Source organism: Telopea speciosissima, chromosome 4 (assembly GCF_018873765.1).
Source record: "Telopea speciosissima isolate NSW1024214 ecotype Mountain lineage chromosome 4, Tspe_v1, whole genome shotgun sequence".
NCBI lineage: Eukaryota > Viridiplantae > Streptophyta > Magnoliopsida > Proteales > Proteaceae > Telopea > Telopea speciosissima.
In genome coordinates this window covers 39,411,946-39,427,943 of record NC_057919.1, presented here as the reverse complement: position 1 = coordinate 39,427,943, position 15,998 = coordinate 39,411,946, and the positions used below count along the sequence as shown (strand labels likewise).

General features: G+C 40.9%; 1 protein-coding gene across 2 annotated transcripts in view; it reads right to left on the bottom strand.

Annotated features, from left to right (window-relative positions):
• Positions 1–7,335, bottom strand: part of LOC122657875 (squamosa promoter-binding-like protein 3) — a 38,892-nt gene extending 31,557 nt beyond the window's left edge. Inside the window, exons 1-3 of one of the 2 annotated variants that reach the window (XM_043852669.1) lie at positions 6,729–7,335; positions 5,779–6,535; positions 5,347–5,483 (exon numbers count right to left, since the gene is read on the bottom strand). In XM_043852669.1, the coding sequence (XP_043708604.1) occupies positions 5,347–5,483; positions 5,779–6,461 (820 nt within the window). In that variant the 5' untranslated portion in view covers positions 6,462–6,535; positions 6,729–7,335. The other variant, XM_043852668.1, reaches the window with a different exon arrangement.
• Positions 7,336–15,998: the final 8,663 nt, after the last annotated feature.

Sequence of the window (15,998 nt, the reverse complement as noted above, 5' to 3'; positions counted from 1 at the left end):
TGAGGGACAATCTATATTATAAGTCCCCGCCAGGATGTGGCCGGCGACGTCAATTGGCCAACCTAGTGACGGTATCTGGACCATTCATGTTTAGTGTCCCCCGTACCTTGTAGACGGACGCAGGTGTGGCACGTGTCCACCGTACTTTGTAGACGGGCGGAGGTGTAGCACATGGTTCTTATGCAACGAGCATGCATATCCCAATATACGTGCACTTGACAGTCCATCAAAGACCGACCATAGAAATAAGAATCTTGGATCTTGTTGACTTAAGAGTTATTTATGTATTTGACTCTTACTTGTATATTTGAAAGAATATCTTGTGCATGTTTTATATGGCTATCATGTTCCTACTAACGGGCTTGTAACGTTACCCCCCTTATTGATGATTTTTTCAGAGGAACCACAAGTGGGTTGCCACTATTGCAAGGACTGAGGTCAAGAGGACAAGACCTCGTTGGACTTTTCTTGAATTTTATCGTTTTGTTAAACACTCTATGCTTTTTCTTAGATACTTTTATTTGGAGGATTGTAATAACTCTCATACTTTTAATTGTTGTCAGCACTGATTATCTATTAGGATAATGCGTTAGTCTTAACCTTAGAATTTACCTACCTAGACTTTTGTTGTAGTTATTTTATGCGAGATATGAGAGAGTCACCTGTCTATTGATCCCGGAAGAATCGAGTGACTCGAGACAACCATGTCGTCTTAAGGTTGTGTCGGTCCCCACTGACACCGCCATTACAGCTCACCCCTTGTTGCTAGATATTATACCTTCGGCCTGTTTAAGTCCTAGGATGCCTTGTTTTCCCTATGAGTTATGCTTCCGCTACACACGTCAAATTATTTAAATAGTAGATCACATATTTATAGATGCATCGATTGACGTGCCCAGAGGGCGGGTCATCACAATACTGGCCTCCCTTACAAACTTATATAGAAGACTCAAAATAAATTCCTATAATAAAAAGGGAAGGCCTAACACAATCCTTAACTAATAAGGTAACTTAAACTTACTAGGAAACTGAAATACTAAAGGAAAATGACTCAAAACAGAGCTGGATTTATAGAATGCCAATCCAACCTAACTTAAACACTTAATAACAATAACAAATAAAATAAATAAATAAATTCATTCAACTAACTAATCCCATATGCCTAGCCTATACCCATATCATAGGCCCATTAAAGTGTCTCATTACAATGAAAATCCATGGGATCAAAGGCCCAACCCAAAGCTTATTTCCACTAAAATAAGTCCATTTAGGTGATCTATCTGCATCAGAACTACATAACCCTATTATTGGGCTTTTATAAGACAGCTCATAAAATTAAAAAACACAAAACCCATATCAGGCATAGTTGAACCTCCTCCTCTTCACTTGTATGCTGGCTAAAGGACTGGAATAAGTAGGAACGTTCGGTGGCAAGGGCTATAAACCCGTGGGCTCTTTAGGGTTATTAGTAGCTTATCGATTTTCGGTAGCAAGGGCTATAAACCCATGGGCTCTTTGGGGTTATTAGTAGCTTATCGATCAGCACCACTTGTCTGCGAACAAGCTGTAGCCAGGAAGTACTTATTCAGAGATTTGGAGGGGATGCATCGCAAGATGAAGTTCCTCACAAAATAAAAATAAATTCAAAATTTTGGCTTTGGGTTTTGGATTCCTGTATCTACTTCTGATGTTTCTATCTCTAAAACTACTCTGAATTTAGGAGCTCAACCTTGCTTTAGTTTTAACATCAACCAAAACGTAACGCAAGAGTGCTTCTAAGGCTTGGCCCAAACCCGTTTGGGAATCTAGACAGAGATTAACTGGATCCAATTTTTATTTTTTGGGTCTAGTAAGATTTTAGGAATTTATTTTATTTAGAAAGACAATATCTTTTGTTTTATTTTATTTTGTTTCTTTTAGAAAGTTGAATACGTAGGAAGAGCTTTAGCAAGTTTAAAGTTTGTATTTGGTTAGGAATCTTAGGGGGCACCTCTTGAAAATTCCACGTACACCCCCTACTTGTCAACCTAAAGCCATTTAAGTCTCCGCCATTAATTTCAGGCGTTAGACATTAAATTTTTTTTTATTGTCCAAATTACCCTTTCTTCTACTACCCCTGTAATTTGAAAATACCTTTTTGCCCAACCCTCATCTTCCTCAAATCATTTAAAATTTGAGAGCTAGAGGTTTAATTCTGTTAATGCTTGACAGATTTCACTATGAAGGCCGATTCTGGGGTTCTTGGGACCCTTGTCTAATACTACCTTGGGCTTGGGCACTGAAAAAAAAGGAAGGCGAAGGATCTGTTTGTATTGAAACATGGATACGTCGGGATATTCCTTCTTAGAAATCTCCAAAAATGGGAGAGTTCAGTTCAGAGATATCAGCGGAAGGGTTTCCATTACCATTACTGCTCCATCTTCTTCTGAACTGGAAAAGCAACATGAGCCACCATATTTGCTTTGTCAGAAAGCTACGAGGAAGTTGTGACTTGTGAGAGTACCGCTCTGAGTTTCCGGTCCCCTATCTTAGTATGAAATGACACAGAGCTCGAATTTGGGGCTAATTTGGCTATCCCTTAACATTAAATAGATAGATAAGCAAATAAGATAATAAAAAACAAACAGGTAACTCAAAATCTGTGTTATATAATCAAAGTTATTATAAAATTATAGGTGGGCCATTAGACAAATCTATCTTTGGTGTGTCACCTGCATTGCTAATGGGTATTTTTATTGTGCTGCGTAGAGGTTCCATGAAGATTTGTCTTCCTCTTCTCTTTCACCATATGTAGTTACTATCTTGACAGATTCACTACACAGAAAGTTACCCTTTCTTCTCCCACTTCCCCATCGATTTAATCTGTAAATTTGAGCATTCAATCAGCATATCAGGACCTCCCCCAGATTAACGCTGCAATTCCTGGTGCAGAGGATGAGTCGGCGATGGAGGGGTTCTTGGGTTTGGCAGCAGCGGCGTTGGTGGTGATAGGGCTTTAAGGTAACCATTTATTTGGGTTGTGAGATCGAAGGATGAGGGTGAATAGAGGTGGATGGCAGAAGGGTTTGAAGAGAGGATTGAAGGGTTTCAAACCCTAAACTATTTAGGGAAGAAGAGGGCATTTTGATAATTATACCCTCATCTTCCTCGTTCATCCTTTTTCGTTTTTGTTTTTTAACTTAAGGGCAAATTGGTAATTATGCCCTAGCAAGGGTATAAATGTATTCTTCAATTTCAGATCCATTAGCATTTAACGCCTGAAATTAACGGCGTGGACTTAAATTGCTTTAGGTTGAAAAGTAGGGGCTGTACGTGGAATTTTCAAGGGGTGTGTGTGGAATTGTCAGAATCGTAGAGGTGCATGAAAAATATTGAGTACATTTTAGGGGGTATGTGTATTTAACCCTTTTATTTATGCTTGTAATCCAACAACTTAGTTAATTGAAGAAAATGGAATATTGAATTTTGGTTTGAGAGCCATGTGGCTTGTGTGATCCCTTCCCCCCCCCCCCCCCCCCTCTCATTCATCTCTTTTTTCTCTTCCCTCCCTTCCCGTGTGAGAGTTCTCCCTTTTTTCTCCTTCTTTCTTCTCCCTATTATTCTTTTCTATTTCAGTTCTTCAGAAGTTCGTAACTCAAGTTCTGTTTTGGATGGTAATAACAGCCCAATAGTTGAGTGTCGATCTCCCTTGTCCCCTTCTATTCACTCTGAGATTTGGGGCTTAGATCATTCATTCATCTATTGTTCTTAATTCAATCAAACAAATTGATTAGGATGATACTGTTTCTCCAGAGAAAGTACACACCTTTCTAAAAATTTCTGATTTTATAGATAATGATCAAAAGGACCCCCTTTTTCACAAAATTAGAAAAATATGTTTATATGATAAAGCACGGGATACCCTTCCCCAAGAAATCTTCCCATTGATACAACGTCAATGTGATGAAGAACAATACTTAATCTATAAAAATTTTATGCTCGAATATAATAAAAGCATATTTCGTACACATAATCAACAGCATAGACTTATCTTCTACCCCGGACATGAACCCTGGAGTATTGCTGTTGTTGAATGGGGACTTGTCGGACAGTTAATATTCCAAAGCAACTGTACTCAGGTCCTTGATCAGCTACCCATGATGATCCGCACCATGGTGGCACACGCCACTGCCAACTGGCGATTCTTTGGAGGACTCGAGTTCACCATTACCAGTACATTGGGATGGAGACAAAGAGAACATTTCTTCCAGCCGTATCAAATCTGGCACCTTCGACCGGCCTCCTGTTACTCATTTCAGGAACCTTCGGTTATTTCTGATGAAGTTGAAGCCGCTACCATTGCAAATCTCTTCATCCATGCAGACCAGCACTATAGACGTTTCAAGCCCCCAAGATCCAAACCCGAAGGCCCCTCCTACATTTGGCACCAAACCTGCAAAACAGGCTGATTCCAGAATTACAGCCACTTCTGGTTCAGCAGGTTTTGATTTCTTGTCGGGTACTTCGTTGGGAATGTTACTGGGTGCTTTTAAGAGAGTCCAGTGTTAGGATTATTCTCCTAAAGTTTCAGCTCCAACCACATTAGCTTGAGCGCAATATTTCATCTTGAAGGAGATTGGGTTTCAACAGGATTTCCTGGCTTCGTTACATGGCTGAGAAAACAGAAGGCAGAAAACAACCTTTAAACCCCACCTCACCCATGATTTTGCCCTTTTAAGTCAATTTCCTATATTGCCCCCATCCCTTTTCCTTTATAGCTTGTCCTTTTATTTGATTTATTTCCTAGTTTCCCCTTACACTTTAAATTATATTTACCTCCATGTCCTGATTGCAACTCTTGCCTACAAAGGGGTCCTACACTTTCCACATAATTACTAGATTGCCATCATCCCTGTTATTTTGAATTGCTTAACTCTTGGGTGGGCCCATAAGCAAACCCAATAGAGTATTTTGACCCAGGTTCCACATCAAAACGATGATGAAACTTGTCCATACGAAATTGATCAGGTTGTACAAATATTTTCTTGATATTCAATAGATGCATCTATATCCTGCTTTCTCAAATTTCACTTAATATTTAGCATGTAAGTGCATTAACCCCAAAGGAGAAACATGATATTGGAGAACATTCCAAACTAAAACTTTTGAATGGTTTCATTGATAATCAATCACCTTCAAGAAAGGGGAGGGCCACTAGTGCACCCGATTTACCTCGTTTCCGAATTTCATCAATAAAAAGTTTAACCTCTGGAGGGTGGCAGGCACATATCACAAGGGCATCCACTGTAATTGCATATGTTAACAAAAGGGAAAATAGGCTCAAAGAATAAGGTTTAAAAGCAATACCATAAAATGATGAAGACAACCCAGTGGAATTGAATTGGATTTCCTCTGGTTGTGGCTTGCGCCGACGTGCATTGTGGTCAGAGAGACGCCTACGACAGCTTCGCTTTTTTGCATCAAACTCGGACAGGTCATGGAACCTTTCACACAGCCAAGAAAGTAGTTGCCACATTACCATCCTTCAAACAATTCCTTGATGTTGCACAGATATTCACTATTTCATTTGAGCAAATTTGCAATGGAAACATCAAGACATGGCTGACAACATGCTACCACATTAGCATAACCACAGACCAAATATAAATTTGAGATCAAGCTAACACAGCCAAGACACTCAACTAGCACAAATCATTCTCCAAAACTAGGGTCGTTGGTCCTAATTAGTAGTTTAAATGAGCCTACTCTACAAAGTAGCATTCTCATATGTAAGCATACCTGCTACATTGTTGGCAGAATCGGCGCTCCAGACCAGCAATAATAACCTTTGGACATTTGGAATGGCTTTCGCAGACTCTATGCCTACGACGGTAACTTTTTGCTGATGTGAGATCAAGGTTGCAACCTTCTACTTGGCAATGGGGGTTCAGCGTATTCTGATAAGATGCCCTGGATCTCTTTGTCGTCATAATAGATGTAGTAGGTGTGACATAAAAAGATGAGGTCTTATTGTTGCTCCCAACACAAATATCTTCAAAATATGTTCGTTTACCAAGCCTTAACCCAATCACTGGCTCACCAGAGCCAACTGAAGGGTCATGTGTTGGAGAAGAGCCAGTATCTTCCAACCTGGGAAATTCTTTCCTTTTGGATAATTTTTTGGGGAGAGCATCACCTCTCTCACTATTGCTCTTGGATATATTTGTCGCCTGCTTCAATGAAGAATCAACAGAGGCCGAGACTGAGCTCATAGATGAGTAGCCATGTCCCAAATCAGATCCTGAACAACCACCACCAGCAGATGAATAGATGGACCCGCTGTCAACTCCTTCAATTTCCCAATCTGTCAGTTGTACCGGCTTAGGAATCCCATTTGTTCTTCCATTAAATGTCACCAAATTCCCCCAGTCCCACTGCATTAGAGTCTTTGCATTCCCCTCCATCACAGAAAAGGACCTCATAGAGTGCTTCAAAAACTTTTGTTCTCCATCTGTTGAGCAAAGAACCACCTGTCTCCACTGGACAGTACTAGAACCTACATGCATAAACCCAATTATGTTAAAACAAGAAAGCTACTACTTTCAATAAAGGCAGATAGAAATGTCACCTTAAACATTTTAATATCAGGCAGAATAGGCAGGACATAGCTTCATTGAGGTCTTAATGATGACCAGAGAAGTGACACTTTGGCTTTAAAGTGCTTTCTTTAGCATTTTAAAATTTCATACCGAGGAAATATTGGAGAGGTCGTTGTTTGGCTCCGACAATTCTCAGCAGCAGCAGACCAAGAACATATGGAATGGGTAGGAAACCCTATTCCTCCTTCCCTGAATATACACTATTACCACTTGATAGCGCTTAAAACTCAATTCCATTCAAGAGTAGGTCAAAGGATGGGAAGCACCAAGAAAAATAGATAAGCAGATGAGACACTTAGAGGGGGATTAGAGTGCAAACATAAAGGAACGATATGCACACTTTACAAAACCAGACTTTCAACCCATTGGTCTCCAGAGATTATATTATCTCTTCCCTTCATTGGTTCACTAGTCTACATCCAAATCTTGGGCCCAAGTTAAAGAAAAATGTACGTTCAAAGAGAGACGCACTTTGCACCTCACGAAACAACCCCATCTGTATCTTCCATCATCATTGATTAAACATTGCACTCTCAGACAAATCTCCAGCAACCCACCTAGCTGCCAAAGCTCATACTACAACAAAACAGATAAAAAGTATTAGCTATACTAATATAAAGCTCAAATCTCTACAAAATCCTAGTTGTACCTTTAAACAATCTAAAGCTCAGCATTCTAGAAGTGCCTTTGAAAACGGAGGTTTTCTTGTCTTAACCCAAGCTTACAGCCTATAAATAAGTAAAATTTGATTCTACAACACCCACCCAATGACCCAAGTACCTAACTACCCTAGACTTCTAGCATGCTTTATGCTCTGCGTTGGAGATGGCATTATCATCTATCCTTAATAATTTTCACCACCCTACTTGTTCCCAAAAGAAATTACCGTTACCCATTACACCTAAGTATTCCCAATTCCTTGTATAAAATCTGTCTGCTCTCCCAATTGAACCACAAAGCTGACTCTCCCTTATATCCCCCTGCAACATGCCTTACCCAATTATTTCTGGACATAACTCGGCATTATCTGCCAGAACTTTTTGCAGCCTTAAACTAGAGATTCTTGGAGTTGGAGCTCTTGCATTAAATCTGGCCAAAAAAATCACTTTTTTCATGTTTTTCCCCTTTGCATTTTTAACTACCACCAAACTTTCTAATCGTTTAACTACCACCAAACCTTCTAACTTTTCATTAATGATCTTATAAATCCATCCATCCGCTATCACCATTCCACTTAAATTCATGTACCTGCTGCGACTGACCCAGAGATTGTCGGGGCTTCCTACTATGCAGATAAACAATTTGTCCTCAGCAGTCTTGAATTCATCTCCAGGATGTTATTACATCACCTGAAAAATCAGTTTACAATCAATTAATCCAACCTTTCAGATAAGTTATTGGGAGAAACAGATGAAATCTTAAAACAAAAGTAGAAAGAACATCCATGCAAAACAGTGAGCTAAATGAAGAGATACGAATATACACATCCAAAATGGAAACTATAGCATCCACGATATATACCCTTTTCCGTTCTCTCTTCTCCCTCCGCAGTTGGTTGGGAGGGGAAGGGGTGGTTTATCCCCTACTCAATCCACTACACAAGCCATTGTTTCTGCAACACAACAAAGATAAGACATCTTTACTCTGAAACTTAGGAAATCACCATCAAAGTGCTCTCCACCTAATCAATCACCAAACGTTTATTATTTTATTAATATTAAATGGGCATTGTATTAAATACTGTAAATACAAGAAGAATTCTGCTGTTTTCTTCCCTTCTGCAGATTTTAACGTGTAACACATGTTCTAGTTTGTGGCCAAAAAACGAATCAAATTCGTGATGACTCGTTATAAATACCATCATAATTCATAAATACTGAAAGCATGTTTGCCTTTTAATAACCTTTTTTTTTTTCTTGATTCCGCTCTAGAGAAGTTATAGCCAGACAAAATTGGATTTCTTGCAGACAGATTTCACCAAGAACAGAATTTTCTACCACTTCTTTTCTTTTCTACCGTTTTCAGAAACTTCCGAAAGCTATAAATATACCCACATCTAGGGTTTTCCCTTCCGTACTCATCATCCAACAAAAAGAGGAAAAAAGAAAAAGAAAGAACTCTAATTCCTCAACTTCGAATCTGAAACCCATTTTCCTTGGGAAAAAAACCCCTCCAGAAGTCCATTTTCCCACTCAGATCTGAATTCTGAAATATATAAAATCTTTTTACCGAACTGAAATACTAGAGAAGAGAGAGAGAGGCTTACGAGGTAGAAAGCCAATGGTTCGCGTTGGCGGAATCTGTCACCACCCACCTACACTGTCGAGTACAGAGTACAGGGGGGGGGGGGGAAAAGGAAAAAAGGAAAAAAAAAAAAAAAAATAAAAAAAAAAAAAAAAAACCCAACCCTTCAAATAAAAAAAAAAAAAGAAAAAAAAAAAAAAAAAAAAAAAAAAAAAAAAAAAAAAAAAAAAAAAAAAAAAAAAAAAAAAAAAAAAAAAAAAATAAAAGGATTTAAATGGGAAGGGGGGGGAGGGGAGGAAGAAAAAAGGGGGGTTTTTTTTGTGTTGGTATAAAAAAAAAAAAAAAAAAAAAAAAAAAAAAAACAAACCACACAAAAAAAAAAGGGGGGGGGGGTTTTTATTATTCAAAAAAATTTAAGAAAAAATAAAAAACAAAAAAAAAAAAAAGGGGGGTTTTTTTTTTTTATTTTTTTTTTTGGAAGGGGGGGGTATAATAAAATTTAAATGAAAAAAAAAAAAAGGGGAAAAAATTTTTGGACAACAAACGTACGTAGGGGGGGGGGGGGGGGGGGGGGGGGGGGGGGGGGGGGGGCGGTGGTCAAAATTGGTTGGGGGGGTTTGGGGGGATTTGGGGGGGGGAAAAAGATGGGGAGAAAGGAGGGGGGAGGGTTTAGGGGGTGTTTTTTTTTTTTTTTTTTTTTGGGGTTTGGGGTGGGGGGGGGGGGGGGGGGGGGGGGGTTTTGGGGGGGGGTGTTTGTGTTTGGGTGGTTGTTGGGGGAGTTGGGGTGTTTTGTGCAAAATGCCTCCATTGTTGATCTTAATCACGAAAGTAACCTTCTTATCAAATTGGCATTTCTCAATCTTTGCTATGTGTCTCTTTCTTCTAGCCAAGGTTTTAAGAATCGGAAATCGGATCGGTGAATCAGTCGTGATCAATCTCAATTTCTACCAATCTGATACCACCAATTCACACCCAAAAACCCTAGAAATTTCTTGTTTTGGATCTAAGGACCGTTTTTTAAGGTTCTTGAGGATCAATTCCAGCTGATTTCGATCCAATACAAATTGGATTTGTCATTGACTGATTCAATCTCTGATTTCGTGTTTAAAAACCCTGCTTCTAGCCTTCGGTGTACCCACCGTTTAAATAATTGAAATTGGTGAATTGTGACCGGTTCTAATTTTGGTCGATTATAGGGTTTTGGTCACTAGGTCGCTAAGTTTTTAGATCTAAGATCCAATTCTAGAGATTTTGGGACTTATTTTAGATCGACCCACTTATTCCAATTTTTTAACTAGCCTTGAGTGTATCGCTAAAGAAACATATTCGCCTATTTGCTTATTTAGATTCCACTAAGTTTGATGGGGGAGAATGTCACACCCCAAACCACCCCTGGGAGGATTAGGTAGGTGATCCGAATTGCATAACAATAATCCACCAAATCCCACGGATCTAGAAGCAGTTAATCCATTCACAGACACACATCCATAGTAATACGATAAGTACAACTCAGAGTGTTGCAGCAAACTATATTTACATTGAAAGAAAAGAAAAGTATAGCAGTACAGGAAATGATGTTATATACATTAGTAAGTTGAATCATTCCCTCTCTCACACCCACAAACAGAACGGTAAAAGCTAATATATACATCAACTGAAACAAAAGAAAAATATACACAGGATGAGGTAACTCAAGCCCCAAAAGAAAGTAGAAAACTAAAAGTGGAAATGGGGATAAACTCCAGTCAAAGACAAAAAAGAATCCCCAAAACAAAAAGCATCAGCTACACCCTTCACGAGTCATCTTCAATAACCAATGAGAATACTCGCATCAACGGTACGACCTCCGTCGGGGTCCATACCAATATCATCATAACCACCATGGCTCTCCTCCGGGAAATAAGCCTCCCCGCCACAGTGACATCTACCTGCAAAATCATCTAATAGAAAAAAACATATATAACAGAGTGTGAGCCCCACTGAGCCCGTGAATGAAACATATCATCATGCATGCATATGCAACCACAATCATATGATCCTACATGATATGCAGTCAAATTACTTATTAGCCACTTGTCAATACAACTAAGACAGGTCTGTGCTACTACAATCCTCAATACATGTATCCCTGGTGCGGACTTTTAACCCCTTCCCGCGATACACCCATTGAGTTGTCGGAGAGGACCAATCAGCTCCCGCATTTGTTCACCAAGGTCAGCCCAACCAGCCCTCTGTGATTAACCTGTGAGGCATCCATCCCTTTTTCTCTTTTCTTTTCTTTTTTGGCTTACAGCCCGGCATATAGCCCATAATCACCATTCCGGTGCAAACATATTTCTTCTCTTTTCTTTTCTTTTTCATATATATGGTCATTCCCACAGGCATCTAACACCTTAACCCCTATTGGCAAGGGTGCGTAGCACGGGTGATGAAACTCTAACCCCATGTCTATATGGCATCGTATGAGTCAGGCGGTGTCAACCGTATCCCATTCTACGGGCTACCATAGGTCTCATTTCCAAGTCGGCTACAACATCTAGTCTAGCATTCACATGCAACATAGAGTATACAAACATAATTTCCAGCAGTTAACATAGTGTGTATTGAATTTTAAAGATTTATGAATTAAATATGTATCACAATATTAATATTATAAAATTGAATTCAGCATGTCATTTATGTTACATCTACATACGCGATGACATTCCACTCACCTGGGTCTGGTTCTACAAGTTCAGTTGTTGTTTCAGTTCCGGCCGGTGACTGGCAGTGTACATCGAGCGCGATCAAATCCTATAGTATAAATCAGAATTGTGTTATTTAATTAGTCAAACTATTTTTGGATGTCCTAGTGTTGGTCTAGGCTCACTGGCCTGACTCGGAGCACAGTATAGTATCACTTGGAATTCTCCAGGTCTTGCACTGGGCCATAGGATCTATGTCCCGGTGCATCATCCGGAGATGTGGATCAAGGTCAAGTATGGTATTTTACCAGTGTGACACGTAGTACATGGTCCTGACAGTCTCACAATTCAGTCCCTAGGTCAGCAGTGTTGCTGGACCATCACTAGCAGAGTTGTCAGGCCCTATGGGGCCCACTTAGGTACCCAAAGTGTAAATAATTTTGGACAGATGTGAGGAGGGGTATTTTGGTCATTTACCACCTCCTTACACTGTTCATGGCCCACTGGTGGAGGCCTACAGATGCAAGACATCAAATCAACCCTTTTCCATTCTCTGGGTGATTCTCTGGGTGATGTGTGCATCGCCCAGAGCCTGTTTGAAACGTGAACAGGCTCCAAACCTTTGAATTTTCACCATGGGCAGTGCCTAGGTCGACCCATCTTGCATGTAGGGTTGTTGTGGACCCCATGAGGAGTGGTTTGCGGTGGTCCACATGGATCATGACCTGGGCCCATCATTTGGCTGCCAGGAGCTGTCTAGCCAGTACAGAGAATAGCAGCCCAGCTGGGTTCCAGCTTATGGCCACGGTTTGGGCTACATGCAAAGGTGATCCTACGTAAAGTTGGGTGGTTTAATGCTGCTGCAACACAGGGCTAGGCCAAGAGCAGCCTGTGTGCACAGATCTAAGCCCAAACTGTCTGCAGTCTGACATAGAGACTGATTTCAGTCTCAGGCAAGAACAACAGCAAAAATACATGAATAACCCTCAGATCTTCCATGCAATCTGTTTGCATGTTAGATCTGAGGCAGTACAAGGCAGCCCTCAGGTGATCTGGGCTGTCCTAGACTAGAAACACCTCAAAAACACTGAGATCTAAGGAAATAGACAGAGATCCAGCATAGCAGTAGGTAAGGTCATGGTTTTTATACCTGAATCTAAGCTGAGGTTGCTGCTGGAGCTGAATGGATGCAGAGGTAAGCTTCCCTCTTCTTTCCCTTCTTTTTCTCCTTCCTTTCCTCTTCTTTTCCTTCTCTTTTCTCTCTTCTTTCCCCACGATTTGAACAGTGTATAGAGTTCTAAATTTAGGCTAGGGTCCTCTATTTATAGACCAGCCATAACTAGGGTCTATTTGGCAGCCTGGGCCCACTTTCAAGAATGCATTTTGGAACTGATTCTGGGCCATTCTGGCCACTCTGGTGGGGGCCATAGGTGTCTGAGAGTATGTGGTGGTTCCCAAGACTCCCATTTACCTCTAGAGGGTGTCCATGGTCTGTATGGGTGGTCTCCACACCCCTGATGTTTAAAATAATTAGTTTTACCACTCTAGGCAATTCACTGGGTGATGTGTGCATCGCCCAGTGCATCACCCAGAGAATACAGCAAAGCTGTAACTCACTGTGCTTGCACAGGGGCTTGGCCTAGGGCTGTTGTACCTACACCTTACCTAGGGTCCAACACACATCTTTCCAAATGTTGGCCCCACATTTATGGAGAGGAGAGAGAATACTTGGAGTTTATGCAGTACATTATGCTGTGTGCAGTGCAACTGCAAAGGTCTACAATCCATCTTCTGACAGGTATGTGGGAGGACATCCTCGGGGGTTCTCCATTAAATTCAATCACTGAAGTGATACTCCACAGTGTGCTTGGATGCCATGTCAGGGGTTCTTGTCCTTCATTCAAATTCTTATCCAGTTAGGGGCAGGTTTGACATTTCTCCCTACCTTAAAAAAATTTTATCCTCGAAATTGGCTTACTTTGTAGCTCAAAGAGTTGGGGATACTTTTCCTACATTTCCTCTTCGCGTTCCCACGATGCTTCATCTATGGGATTGTTTCCCCATCGAACCTTAACAAATGCGAGCGTGCGATTACGGAGGTTATGTTCCTTTCTGTCCAATATCTCCGTAGGCTGTTCTTTATAGGTCATATCCACTTCTAACTGTTCAGGTTCAGCTAAGAGTACATGTGCCAGGTTGTTGATATGCTTTCTTAGCATCGACACATGAAAAACATCATGGACACCCTGCAAGGATGGCGATGACGCCAGCCGATATGCTACGGGTCCCATTCTGTTGAGGATTTCATAGGGACCAATAAATCTTGGGCTCAGCTTGCCCTTCTTGTTGAAACGTAGCAATCCCTTCGTTGGAGACACTCGGAGGAATACCTTTTCTTCGACATTAAATTTGATATTATTCCTCCAATTATCGGCATAACTCTTCTGTCTTGATTGGGCTATTTTGATCTTCTCTTTAATGATATCTACCTTCTCGTAGGTTGCTTGTATCATCTCGGGCCCAAGATACCTCCATTCTCCGACCTCGTCCCAATACAACGGGGTCCGACACTTTCGACCATAAAGAGCTTCATACGGTGCAATGCCAATGGTGGAGTGGTAGCTATTGTTGTATGCAGATTCCACCAAGGATATGTGGGCATCCCAACTCTCATTCATTTCTAATATATAGGCTCTGAGCATGTCCTCCAGAGTCTAAATTGTTCTTTCGGACTATCCGTCCGTCTAAGGATGGAAAGCCGTACAGAGATTTAGTTGAGATCCCAATGCCTTCTGCAGACTTCTCCAAAACCTTGAGGTAAATCGGGGATCTCTATCAGAAACAATGCTGACAGACACACTGTGTAAGCTGACTATATTCTCAATGTATTGGGCGAGCTTTTCCATCGAATAGTTTATTCTAATGGGAATGAAGTAACCTACCTTTGTTAGTTCGTCTATAATCACCCAGATTGCATTCATCCTTTCCTGGTGTTGGGTAAATTTGTCACAAAATCCATGGTAATTCTTTCTCACTTCCATTCAGGTATAGCGAGTGGCTGCAATAACCCATACGGTCGGTGTCTCTCTGCCTTTATCTGTTGGCAGGTGAGGCATTTGGACACGTATATAGCTATGGTCTCTTTCATTCCAATCCACCAATAGTACTTCTTCAGATCTTTGTACATCTTCGTGCTTCCAGGGTGGATTGAATAGGGTGAGTTATGTGCCTCCTTAAGGATCCGATCCTGCACATCATAGTCGCCAGGCACACACAATCTATCTTAAAACTTTAATGCCCCATCATGGGCCAATGAAAAGTCTGGGTCCTTGTGGACACCATACTGCACTTCTCAGATTATCTTAGCCAATTCAGGGTCTAAAGGTTGCTTTTCAATTATCTCCTCCCAGATTGACGGTTGTATATCTATAGCTACTAGCTACGTAGCCGTTCCTTCGTTCAAGAGCTCCAGGTCAAACTTCACGGCTTCTTCTATCAGTTGCTCGCTTACAACCAAGGAAGCGAGGGATGCGGTTTGTGATTTCCTGCTTAATGCATCAGCTACTACGTTGGCCTTGCTAGGGTGGTATTGGATCTCATAATCGTAGTCCTTCACCAACTCTAAACACTGTCTCTGTCTCATATTCAGCTCCTTCTGGGTGAAGAAATACTTCAAACTTTTGTGATCGCTGAAGATTTCACTCTTTTCACCGTACAGATAATGTCGCCATATTTTCAACACGAAGACTACTGCAGCCAACTCTAAGTCATGAGTGGGGTAGTTCTTTTCATGTTCCTTCCGCTGCCTTGAGTCATAAATGACCACTTTACCTCTCTACATCAAGACACCACCCAATCCCGTTCTAGATGCGTCAGTGTATACTCATCTGGAATGGTCAATACTGGCGCCGTCACCAATCGATTTCTCAACTCTTGGAAGCTTTTCTCGCAAGCATCATTCCATTCAAACTTTGCCCCTTTCTTCATTTGCTTTGTCATAGGTGCCGATATACGTGAAAAATTTTCAATAAATCGGCTGTAATATCCGGCCAGACCCAAGAAACTTCAGATCTCTATGGCATTCTTTGGAGTCTCCCACTCAAGAATTGCCTTCACTTTGCCTGGGTCTACCTTGATGCCACCCTTGGTGACGATGTGCCCCAAGAATCCGATTTGGTGAAGCAAAAATTCACACTTGTTGAACTTGGCATATAACTGGTGTTCCCTCAACCGCTGCAACACGAAGGTAAGGTGTCGAGCATGCTCCTCTTCACTCTTGGAGTACATCAGAATGTCGTCGATAAATACAATGATGAACTTGTCCAACACATCATGGAACACTCTATTCATCATATCCATGAACGCTGCCGGGGCGTTGCTTAACCCGAGCGATAATATTAGAAATTCATAATATCCGTATCGAGTTCTAAAT